The sequence below is a fragment of the Pteropus alecto genome, unplaced genomic scaffold, assembly GCF_000325575.1.
Source record: "Pteropus alecto unplaced genomic scaffold, ASM32557v1 scaffold344, whole genome shotgun sequence".
Taxonomy (NCBI): Eukaryota; Metazoa; Chordata; class Mammalia; order Chiroptera; family Pteropodidae; genus Pteropus; species Pteropus alecto.
In genome coordinates, this window is record NW_006434840.1 from 964,711 (window position 1) to 978,285 (window position 13,575).

The following is a 13,575-nucleotide window of genomic DNA, read 5'->3' on the forward strand; positions in this document are numbered from 1 at the left end:
TATAAACCATATGATTACAAATCTATAAATATAGACATTTTTATAATGACAGAAAAATATTAAAAGATATATCAAAATATAATGGAAATTATCTATGAATTATGTTTATTTATTTTATAATTTTTTACTTTTTTCAAAATTCCATAGCACATATATATTATTTTTATAATCAGAATATATTTTAAAGTGGTCTCTTATTGAGTCCAGCTCTGTCTTGCTATAATACATATTCACTCAACAATATCCACACATGGCTATTAATTCTGCCTCCTTCTCACTCCTTCTCTTCCCTATTTATTTGTCCTCTAGAGTTACCTGCTACTACCTGCAGCCCACATTAGTTGGAAACCCTGCCTGCTCACCATCATTGTACACAGTTCCCTCGTAGTCTTTCTCATAAAAGACCCCATGAGGCTGTATGCTGAATGCCTGTGAGGCACGGTTGTAGAAGATCACCTGGATGGTGTCACCCACCTCAGCCCGGATCACTGGCCCTGTCAAATGGGAAGAAGAGACCATGGAAATGAAAATAAGAATGGCAAGAGAGGATGGGGATAAAAAAGAGGGAGGGAAAAAAAAGAGATGTGAAAAAGATAGAGAACAGTTTTCTTTGCAGCTATAAAAAGCACATCGGAATCCATGATATCATTTTGATCCTCAAATATAATTCTAAGGCACACAGGGCAGGGAATATCTTCATTTTACAGATGAGGAAACTGCAGCTCAGAGAGGTAGAATTGATCTGTTCAAGTTCAAATGACTGATTAGGAACTGAGACAGGAACTAAAACCAGGGCTTTCTCCCTCCCCACTATCAGATTAAATCCTATTTCCCCTGCCTTTATTTCCCCATTTGCCATAGTTGCATTTCCTGGCAGGGCCCATCTAAATATCTGAGCTTGCCTCAATTCTAAAACAATTCTGAGCAAATAAAATTATTATATCTTCTATAAAGGCCCTGGATTAGGTAGGCTAGCCATGACTACTATACTTTTCTTTGTTATACTACCCACCACCTCTAATCTAGCTTAGGTCACCTTTGAGACCAACCAGAAATACCAAGACAATACCTTGAGCACTTATGCTGATTCTAACCCTAGTTCAGAGTTTCTGTCTTGGGTTCTACTCAATGTCCATACCTAATTCTCCATCTCTGCTCAAGACTAGGACCAATACGCCACTCATAATGACCAAGATTCCAATCAAGATGGCAAACTAGGCGAAAACAGAGTTCACTTTCTTCCATGACCACATTAAAATTACAAACTATACAAAAAAAAAAAAAAAAAACAAGCTGGAGAACCACCTGAAGTCTAGATGATCACAACACATACATCTGAGGATATAACACATTGGGACTGGAAGGAGGGGCAGAGACACGAAGAGGGCTGGTCCTGCACTCATGTGTAGTGGTTGAGCACCAGCAGGGAGAGTGCAGCTTCAGAGGGGCCCTGGCCCCCCTGAAGGAATGAGGGGCCCTGGCCCCACACAGGGGCTCCCCAGGACAGAGTTCCAGCCCCGGGAAGAGGAATTCCCACAAAATGTGACTATAAAAGCCAGTGAGGATTCTAGCCATCTGGGTGATATAAATGGAACCTGAAAACCCAGACGTCACATTAAAGGGCCTGTGAACAGATTCACTCACTTGCAGACATTCACCCTGGGCTCTGGCAGAGGGTCAGCAGCTCAGAAGGTACAAGAGGCATATGGGGAAAAACTAAGTTGCATGGTACCTGCGCAAGGGCTGAAGGGGCAGCCACCACTGCTTCTTTGTTAGGCCGCCTCCAAGGCACTGTACAGGTGAGCGTAATCTTGCCTGTGTTGGACACTTCTCTCCACATAGCCAGTTCTGAAGCTGCATTGGCTTGGTAAGATCAGCTCACTCCACTTCATGCCCTCCTGGGGCTCCGCCCCACCCAGCCCACAAATTGCTCCCAGTGATCTGTTGTCAGGCAGCCAGCCCCACCCTGCATCTTCCCTTGGTCATATATTTATTGGCAGGCAGAAGCTCACATGTCCTGTGCACAGCCCTCACATTTCAGGGGAGACTTTTGGTGGTGAGCCACTGGTGCCAGCCTGTGGGTGGAATGTGGAGGTCTGAGGTCCTGAGGAATACAAAGGCTGGCCTTGCTGTGACTTGAGACTTTTTCAGGAAGCTGCAAATTCAGCACTGGCGTGAAACCTGACTTTGCATTAGCCAGGTGAAATTTGTTCACTTTACTCCAGTGACTCCCTGGGTCCCATTCCACCCAACTCACATATTACCCAAAGGTTCTTCCAGCTGAAAAGTCATAGGGGCAGCTGGCAAGCAGCCCTAGGCCTTGAGGTGTACTGGTCCTTTTGCTAAGCCACCCCAGGCCCGATACTAAAGATATCCAACCTTGGCTTGCAGCATGTCTCCCACTTGCCTCCAGAACCAGCACAGGCAGCAACTGTTTGTGGATCACTTTGTAGCCCATACCAGGTGACAATGAACAATCAAAAGAAGCGGCAACCCTTGGCCTACACGGGAGCCCCTCACAAGGGGCCCCAGAACCAGCATACCCAAAGGCTGATGTCAGATTACAACAGAGCATCACCTAATTAGCCCTACAAGCAGCACACCAAAAGGGTGGTCTTAATAAGTACATAGCCTGCTGGGGCGAATCCCACTCCCTGTGGGTGTAACCAAACCCATAGCCAGTCAAACACAGAGATCGATCCTATCCACTAACATGGTAATAGCAATCAAGGCTTAGTTACAACAGGAGAACACACATGACCCACACAAGGAACATATCCAGAGCCCCCAATGCAGGTAATCAGGGAGACTGGGCCTCTGAGCCACACAGGACACCTACTACATAGGGCCACCTAGCCAAGGCAGGAAGACGTTCCTGATACATAGAAATGAACATGAAGAGGCAACTAAAATGAGAAAACAAAGAACATGCCACAAATGAAATATCGGGAGAAAACTCCGGGGTGGGGGGGGAAACTAAATGAAATGGAGGCAAGCAACTACCAGAAACAAAGTTCAAAACATTGGTTATAAGAACATGCTCAAAGAACATAGGGGGAGAATAGGTGATCTCTGTGAGGACATCTACAGAGAGATAGTAAGCATAAAAAGGGACACAGAAACCATAAAAAATAACCAGTCAGAACAATACAATAACCAAAGTGAAAAATAGAAGGAATCAACGGTAAATAAGGTGAAGTGGAGAACTGAATCAGTGAGTTGGGAGACAGGGAATCAGAAAACATCCAATCAGAACAGCAAAAAGAAAAAAGAGAAAAAAAAATAAGGAAAGCTTAAGAGACCTGTGGGACAACATCCAACATCCACATCATAGGGGTACCAGAAAGAGAAGACACAGAACGAGGGATTGAGAACCTATTTGAAGAATAATGACAATAAACTTCCCTAACCTGGCAAAGAAAATAGACATACAAGTCCAGGAAACTCAGAGAGTCCCAAACCAAGGGAACCAAACAGATCACACCAAGAGACATCATCATTAAAATGCCAAAGTTTGGAGACTAAGAGAGAATCCTAAAAGCAGCAAGAGAAAGGCAGCTAGTTAATTACAAGGGTATTCCCATAGAATGACAGCTGATTTTTCAGTAGAAACTGTTGGCCAGAAGGAATTGGCACGAAATGTTCAAAGTGATGAAAAAGAAAATCTGCAAACAAGAAAAAGAAAATCCAGCAAGGCTATCAATTAAAATTGAAGGTGTGATAAAGAGCTTCCCAGAGAGGAAAAAGCTAAAGGAATTCATCACCAACAAGCCAGAATTACAAGAAATGCTGAAAAGCCTTCTGTAAAATGAAGTGGGGGGGGGGGCGGATCATAAATACAAATAATAAAATACCAGTAACTATGTACTTACCAATAACTACCCAATGTAAATGGATTAAATGCTCTGACCAAAAGGCATAAGGTAGCCAAGTGGATAAGAAAACAAGACCTATACATATGCTGTCTACAAGAGATCCACCTTGGATCAAATGACACACACAGACTGAAAGAAAAGAATGGAAAAAAGATATTTCATGCAAATGGAAATGTTTTAAAAAGCTGAGATAACAATACTTAGATAAAATTGATTTTAAAACAAAAGCTGTAATAAGAGATAAAGAAGAACATTACGTAATGATAAAATGATCAATACATCAAGAGCATATAACTCTAGTAAACATATATGCATGCAAAATAGATGTACCTACATATATAAAGCTATAATTAACCAACATAAATGGAGAGATTTACGGCAACACATTCATAGTAGGAGACTTTAACACCTCACTGACAACAATGGACAGATCTTCCAGACAGAAAATCAATAAGGAAACTGCAGCTTTAAATGACACACTAGACCAGATATACTTGATATTTTCAGATAATATCACCCCAAAGCAGTAGAATATACATTTTTCTCAAATGCATATAGAACATTTTCCAGGATAGACCACATGACGGGCCACAAAACAAGTCTTGATAAATTTAAGAAGATTGAAATCATATCATATGTCTTCTCTGAACTCAATATAATGGAACTAGAAATCAACTACAAGAAAAAAAAAATAAAACAACTGGAAAATACACAGTGAACATTGAGATCAAGGCAAAAATAAAAAGATATCTAGAGGTAAAATGAAAACACAATGACTCAAAATATATGGTACACAGCATAAACAGTTCTTTGAGGGAAATTCGTATCAATATAGGCCTACCTCAAAAAAAAAAAAAACAAGAAAAATCTCAAATAAACAGTCTAACTTTACACTTAACCAGAAAAAGAACAGCAAATAAAAACTAAAGTGTGTAAAAGGAAGAAAATAAAGATGAGAGTGGAAATAAATGAAATAGTGTCTAGAAAAATAATGCAAAAGATCAATGAAATCAAGAGCTGATTCTTTGTAAAGATAAACAAAATTGGTAAACTTTGAACCAGACTCATCGAAAAAAAAAAAAGATAGAGGACCCAGATAAATAAAATCAGAAATGAAAGAGGAGAAGGAACTATGGACACCATAGAAATACAAAAGATTGCAAGAAAACATTACAAGCAATTATATGCCAATAAAGTAGACAATCTGGAAGAAATGGATACATTCCTAGAAACATACTTTCTCCCAAGATTGAGTCAAGAAGAAACAGAAAATCTGAACCAACTGATTACTACCAATGAAATTAAATCAATAAACAAAAAACTTCTTCCCCCAAAAGTCCTGAACTAGATGGCTTCATAGGTAAATTTGACCAAATATTGAAGGAAGAATTAACACCTATTCTTCCCAAACAATTCCTAAAAATTCAAGAAGAGGGGGGATTCCCTCTTTTTATGAAGCCACCATTACCCTGATTCCATAAACAGACTATATATATATAGTCTATATATATATATATATAGTCTGTTTATATATATATATATATAAATATGTTCATCAGTAATACCAGACTATCTATATCTATATATATATATAGAGAAAGATAGTCTGGTATTACTGATGAACATATTTATATATATATATATATAAACAGACTATATATATATATATATATAGATCAACAAAATATTAGCAAACTGAATTAAGCAATACGTTAAAAAGTTCATGATCAAGTTGCATTTATTTCTGAGATGAAATGTTGGTACAATATCTGCAAATCAATTAATGTGATACACCATGTTAACAAATCGAAAGATAAAAATCATATGATCATAACAATAGTTGCGGAAAAAGCATTCAACAAAATTCAGCATGGATTTATGATAAAAACTCTCAGCACAGCGAGAATAGAGGGAATATATCTCAACATAATAAAGGCCATTTATGACAAACCACAGCTAACATTATACTCAATGAGAAAAGGCTAAAAGCATTTTCTTCAGATCAGGAACAAGACAAGAATGCCCACTTTTACCAATTCTATTTAACATAGTATTGGATGTCCTAGGTACAGCAATCAAACAAGAAAAACAAAAGGCATCCAAATTGGAAAGGAAGAAGTAAAACTCATTATTTATAGATGACATGATACTATATAGAGAGAACCCTAAAGATTCCACCAAAAAAAAAACAAAAAAAACAACTATTAGAATCGATCAATGAATTCAGTAAAGTAGCAGGATACAAATTTAATATACAGAAGTTGGTTGCATTTTTATACACCAATGATGAACTATCAGAAAGAGAAATTACAAAAACAATCCTATTTACAATTGCATTCGAAACAGTAAAATATCTAGGAATCAAATTAATCGAGGAGGTAAAAGACCTGTTCTCAGAAAATTGTCACTGAAAAAAGAAATTGAAGATGATATAAATAAATTGAAACATATACTGTGTTCAAAGGCAGGAACAATCATCATCATTAAAATGACCATACTATCCAGAGTAATCTATAGATTCAGTGTAATCCCTATCAAAATACCATTGGCATTTTTTATAGAACTAGAACAAATAATCCTAAAAGTTATATGGAACCATAAAATATCCCAAATAGCCACAGCAATCTTCAGAAAGAACAAGTTGGAGATATCACACTACCTGATATCAAACTATATTACAAGGCTATAATAATCAAAACAACATGGTACTGGAATAAAACAGACACATAGATCAATGGAACAGAATAGAGAGCCCAGGAATGAATTCACACCTATATGGTCGCTTAATCTACGACAAAGTAGGCAAGAATATACAATAGGGTAAAGACAGTCTCTAGAACAAATGGTGTTGGGAAAACTGGACAGATATATGCAAAAACAAATGAAACTGGACCACCTTCTTACACCATATACAAGAATAAACTCAAAACAGATTAAAGACTTAAATGTAAGACCTGAAACCATAAAATTTCTAAAAGAAAACATAGGCAACAAACTCTCTGATATTACTGTTAGTAATTTTTTTTTCTGATTTATCTCCTTGAAGAAGAGAAACAAAAGAAAAAATAAACAAATGGAATTATATCAAACTAAAAAGTTTTTGCACAGCTAAGGAAACCATTAACAAAATGAAAAGATGACCTACTAAATGAGAGAAGATATTTGCCTATGATATTTCTGACAAGGGGTTAATATCCAAAATTTATAAAGAATTTATACAACTCAACAACAAAAAACTCCAAACAAACCAATTAAAAATTGGGCAGAAGACCTGAATAGGTATTTCTCCACAGAGGACATACAGATGGCCAATAGACATATGAAAAGATACTCCAGGTCACTAATCATCAGAGAAATGCAAATTAAAACCACAATGAGGTATTACCTCACACCTGTCAGATTGGCTATCATCAGTAACTCAAAAAAAAAAAAACAAAACAAATTTTGGGGAGGATGTGGAAAAAAGGGTGCCCTTGTACACTGTTGGTGGGATTACAAATTGATGGAGCCACTATGGAAAACAATTTAGAGATTCCTCAAAAAATTAAAAATAGAACTACCTTTTGACCCAGCAATTTCACTTCTTGATATTCATCCAAAGAAATTTAAAACACTAGTTCATAAAAATCTATGCACCGTATGGTCACGGCAGTGCTATTCACAATAGCCAAGCTATAGAAGCAATTTAAGTGCACATCAATAGACGATTGGATAAAAAAAAAAAAAAAAAAGTAATGGTACATATATATACTGTAATATTACTTAGTCATTAAAATAATGAAATCTTACCATTTACAATAACATGGATGAACCTAGAAGGTATTATACTGAGGGAAATAAGTTGACAATGAAAGATAAATACCGTATGATTTCACTTTTATGCAGAATCTAAGGAATAAAACAAACAAACTAAATGGAAACAGACTCACAGATACAGGGAACAAACTGGTTATTTCCAGAGGGGTTGGGGGTTAGGGGTTTGGGTGAAAAAGGTGAAGAGATGAAGAAGTAGAAATTAGTAGTTACAAAATAGTCATGGGTATTTGGAGTATAGCATATTATTACTATTGTGATAGTTTTGTGTAGTACTGGGTGGGTACTTGAGTAGTCAGGGGGATAACCTCGTAGCTTATATAAATATTTAACCATTGTACTGTATACTTGAAACTAATATAAAACATTGAAAAATAAAGTAAAAAGAAAAGAAAAAAAATCAGAATAGACCAACTAGAGCTAACATATACAGAACATTCTACCCGATAACAACAGAATGCATATTCTCAAGTGCACATGGGACACTTTCCAGATAGACCATATGTTAGGCCACAAATAAGCCTCAATAGATTTAAAAAGATATCATACAAATTATCTTCTCCAACCATGATGAGATAAAGTTAGAAATCAATAAGAAAAAGAAAAATGTAAAATTTACAAAATCAAGGAAGATAAACAACACATTTTTAAAGAACCAATGAATCAAAAAAGAAATCACAAGAGAAATTAGAAAATACTTAGAGGCAAATATAAATGAAAACACAACATACCAAAACAAGAGATGCAGTGAAAGTGGTGCTAAGGGAGAATTTATAGCTATAAATATTTACATTAAAAAAGAAAAAAAAATCTCAAATCAAAAGCCTAACTTTACAACTTAAGGAACTAGGAAAGGAAAACAAACTAAACCAAAAGCTAGCAGAAAGAAGGAAATATATTAGAGTAATGGTAAATGAAATAGGGAATAGTAAAACAATAAAGAAATCAATAAAGTCAAAAGTTGGTTCTTTGAAAAAATTAACAAAATTGATAAATATTTAGCTAGATGGGTTAAAGAAAAAAGAGAAAAGACTGAAGGGTTTAAAGAAGTACAAATTAGTATTGTTAGATGGTCACGGGGATGGGGAGCATGGCATATGGAATGCAGTTAACATTAATATATTAGTTAGGTGGAAAACCAGAGGAGAGAAGGAGCAATTAGGGAGATAGTTTTATAAACTATATAAATATCTAACCAATGTACTGTTTACTTGAAACTAATAATAACATAACAATTTTTTAAAAGGTTGTTTTTTGAAGGTAAAGGCATCTTTTAGATTACTACCTATCCTATAGAAATAAAAAGAAATTGTAAGATAGTACTGTGAATAATCGTAGACCAACAAATTGGATAATCTAGATGAAATGGACAAACCAAAAGCAGAAAACCTACCAAGACTAAAGCAGAATTAAATAGAACATGTAAATATACCTGTAACTTGTAAGGAGATTTAATCGGTAATCAAAAATCTCCCAAAAAAGAAAAGCCCTGGGTCTGATGGTTGCACTAGCAATTTCTACTAAACATTTAAAGAGTTAATGCCAATTCTTCTCAATTTTTTCCAAAAAAAAAAAATTGAAGAGGATGGAATACTTTTTAACTCATCCTATGAAGCCAGCGTTATGTTACAAAAACCAGACAAAGACATTACAAGAAAACTACACATTAACATTGATGAAAAAATCCTTAACAAAATACTAGCAAACCAAATCCAGCAAAAGGATTGTATATAGTGACCAGATCGAATTTATTCCTTGATTGCAAGGATAGTTCAACATGAAAATTGATCAATGTAATATAGCATATTAACAGAATGAAAGAAAAACAAACACATGGTCATCTCAATTGATGCAGATAAAGCATCTATCAAAATTCAACACCCTTTCATGATGAAACCTTAAAAAAAAACTAGGAATAGAAGGGGACTGCTTCAACATAATAAAAGCCATATATGAAAATCCCACAGTTAGCACTATACTCAATGCTGAAAGACTGAAAGCTTTTCCTCTGAGATCAAGGTAAGGAACAAGGTAAGTTTCCTGTTTTCATCATTTCTCTTCAAAATATTACTGGAAGTTCTAGACAGAATGATTAGTCAAGAAAGCAGAAATAAAATATATCCAAATTGTAAAGGAAGAAGTAAAATTATCTCTGTTGCAGATCATATGATCTTCTATGTAGAAAACTATAAAGAGTACACAAAGACAAACAAAAAAACCTGTTATAACTAATAATTCAGCAAAGTATCAGGATACAAAGTCAACACATAAAAGTTAGTTGCATTATTATACACTAACTGTGAACAGTATAAAAAGAAATTACAAAAATAATTCCATTATAATATCTCGAAAAATAAAATAATTAGGAATTGTCTTAACCAAGGATGTGAAAGATTTGTACAATGAGAAATATAAATCATTGCTGAAATAAATTAAAGATGACATAAATAAATGGAAGCACATCCCATGTTCCTAGATTGGAAGACTTAATATATTAAAATGTTAATATTACCCAGAGCAATCTATAGATTCAATAAAATCCTTTAGAAATTCCCAATGATGGTTTTGCAGAAATAGAAAAGAAATAGAAAAGCCCATCCTAAAATCTCTGGGGACCCAAAATAAAATAGTGAAAACAATCTTGAAAACACAGAACAAATCTGGAAGACTCATACTTCCTCATTTCAAAACTTACTGAAAAGCTACACTAATCAAAACAGTGTGGTACTGGCAGAAGGACAGACATATAGACCAATGGAATATACTAGAGAGCCCAGAAAGAAATCCTCACATTTAAGGGGACCATCTTTTAAACTAATGGTGTTAGGAAAATTGGATTTTCATATACAAAATAATAAAGTTGGACCCTTACCTAACACCACATACAAAAATTAATTCAAAATAGATCAAAGACTTAAATGTAATACCTAAAACAATACAACTCTTATTAAAAACATAGGGATAATTTTTTCACAACATTGGATTTGGCAATAATTTCTTGGGTATGACACCAAGGCACAGGTAAAAAAAAAAAAATAGACCTAGTGAATTTTATTAATTTTTTTAAAATTGTTCATCAAAAGACACTATCAACAGAGTAAAAAGGCACCCCACAGAATGGGAAAATATTTGTGAATCATATGTCTGATAAGGGATTAATATCCAGAATATAAGAGAGCTCCTAAAACTCAACAACAAAAAGGTAAACAACCTAATTAAAGATGGTCAAAGGACTTGAATTAACATTTCTCCAAAAAATATATATAAATGCCCAATAGGCCCATGGAAAGTTTCTCGGCATCACTAATCATTAGGGAGATGCAAATCAAAATGGCAAATAGATACCTCCTCACACCCATTAGGATGGCTACTATAAAACAAACAAACAAACAAACAAAAGCAGAAAACAAGTGTGGCCAAGGATGTGGAAAAATTAGAAACCGTGTTGATCATAATGTAGAATAATACAGCCACTGTGAAAAACAGTATGGTGGTCCCTCAAACCTTAAAAAAAAATAGAATTACCATATAATCCAACAAATCCCCTTCTATGTATACCCAAAAGAATGGAAATGATGTCTCAAAGACTTATTTGTACACTCATATTCATAGCAGCATTATTCCCAATAGCTAAAATGTGGAAGAAATCCACATGTCCACTGATAGATGAATGCATAAGGAAAATGTAGTATATACATATAATGGAATATTATTCAGCTTTAAAACAGAAGGAAATTCTAAACTATGCTACAATATGAATAAAACCTGAGGGCATTATGCTAGGTAAATAAGACAGTCACAAAAAAAATATTGTATGATTCCACTTATATAAGATACTTAGACTAGTCAACAATATAGTCACAGAAAGTAGAATGGTGGTTGCCACAGCCTGGGGGAGGGGAGAATGGGTAATAATTGTTTAATGGGTATTGAGTTTCAGTTTTACAAGAGTTAATGGAGACGGGTGGTGGCGATGATTGCACAACATTATGAATGTATATAATACCATTATACACTTGAAATGGCTAATATGGTAAATTTTATGTTGTGTATATTTTACTACAATAAAAAAATGAAGGAAAAAGAAAGACTGGGGACCCATACTGAACACAAGCTAATGAGAGCTTCTTAATACTCAGTGCTCATCCTCTTTCCCAAGGTAGGTTTCTGCTCCAAATATCTTTCTATCAGATGTAAGCCCTGTTGTCCATGTTCAGATCTCCTAGAATCAGCTGACACATGCCTAACTCCAGAATATGGTCCATTACATTACTTTCATTTCCAAAGTTTTCTCCCTTCTGATCTTGGTTTTTGTTTTTTTTTTTTTTAAATTTTCTGGCTCCTCTAAGTGACTAAACTACACCTAACCTTGCTATACTGTTTCAATACAGCACTTTAGGCATCTGGATATCGTCTCCAAGGTCAGGCTCTAAGGTTTGTTTTCCATCCCTCACCATAGCAAGCATGTTTGCATGTGATGTCAATCTGCTCTTGTCCCCATATTGCCAGGAACTTGAACAGTCATACTACCTTATACAGCCCTTTAGAAATAAACCTAGGAAAACACTTCTAAAATCATGACCTATAAAACAGAATTACCAGATGTTCAATAAAAAAAAGTTTAGTTTTAAAGTAAGCATGAGAAATACTGTATACTCTATTCCCATCTTGGAAATTCATGATGATCAAAAATAAATCCCAAGTTCTGAGAAGCCCTGCAGAAAAGAACACTATTTGACTGTTTTACTTGACTGTTTAACCTAGTGTTTTGCAAACACATTCAGACTCATAATTCTTTTTCACAGAACACTCATCTCTTGGTACTCGCTTTGGGGGATGATGGTGTAGAGTGTGCTTCTGAGCTATCCTCAGGCTCCAGCTTCTAAGTCCTCCCTAGTTTTCTGGCTCTAGTCAATGAATTTCATAAGTTAAGGATTCCTTACCCAGGATTCCAAGATGCTTATCTTCCTCCAGGTATACCTTTTCCTGGAATGTTTCATCTTGGAAAGCTTCATATCGGACTTTCCAGTAAGTGCCTCCAATTCGGCTGGAGCTCTTCTTGAAGAATTTATCTGAGCCACTGGCATATAAGGAGGCAAATGTCACACAATTTAATTATATATTAAATAGACTCCCATCTCACCCTTGGTCTCATCAAGTATGTATCTTCGTGGTTAGGAAAGACCTCAGAGATCTTCCAGATCAACTTCGACCCTCTGGTGACACCACAAATAAATAATATGCAGCTTCTGCTTCAGCCTTTCCAAGGTCAGGGAACTCGTTTCAGAGAAGTCAATCCCTCATACTGTTGAATAATTTTAATTATTGGAGTTCTTTGTTATAGTAAGTTGAAATCTTCTTGCTTGTAAGTCCCAGGCACTAACACCAGTTCTGCCCACCTGAGTTACATAGCCTTACATTGTCCTTAATCATCTCCAGGTACTCAAGATCTTTCTCCCCCTAACAAATAAAATCCTTAATTCCAAAATGAAAGCCCACTAATTTAGCAAAGCCAGTTGAAAATTCTAGAAGCCATGCTGAGACCAAAGTGCCTACTTTCCTGTGTTTTTTTGCAAATTCATTTCATTATTTCTTGCAGGAAGAAGAAACATGGTGGATACCTTAGGATATCCCCCCAAACTCTCTTAGTTATTTACCAACTACCTCTTTTGTGAAAGACCTGATATCAGTGGAATCACTGATAGGCAGTGAGTAGGCATAACTTAAGGCCGAGAAACTGAATAGGGCACTAATCTGCTCTATCTTGTCCAGTCTGAGTCATGGATGAGGCAAGGAAATTTGGAGAAATTCCTCCAAAAGGATGGATTTGGAATGGCCACAAGGCAGATTGCTTCACCTCTTCCTACATTTCTCAGAGTGCCTTTTA

General features: G+C 35.6%; 1 protein-coding gene across 4 annotated transcripts in view; it reads right to left on the reverse strand.

The window, feature by feature from the left end:
* HEPH (hephaestin) overlaps window positions 1-13,575 on the reverse strand; it is a 74,163-nt gene that overhangs the window by 43,543 nt on the left and 17,045 nt on the right. For all 4 annotated transcript variants that reach the window (XM_006910681.2, XM_015588420.1, XM_015588421.1 and 1 more), the window contains 2 exons: window positions 12,632-12,768; window positions 363-494 (listed from right to left, as the gene is read on the reverse strand). In XM_006910681.2, the coding sequence (XP_006910743.2) occupies window positions 363-494; window positions 12,632-12,768 (269 nt within the window). The remainder of the gene's footprint in view (window positions 1-362; window positions 495-12,631; window positions 12,769-13,575) is intronic.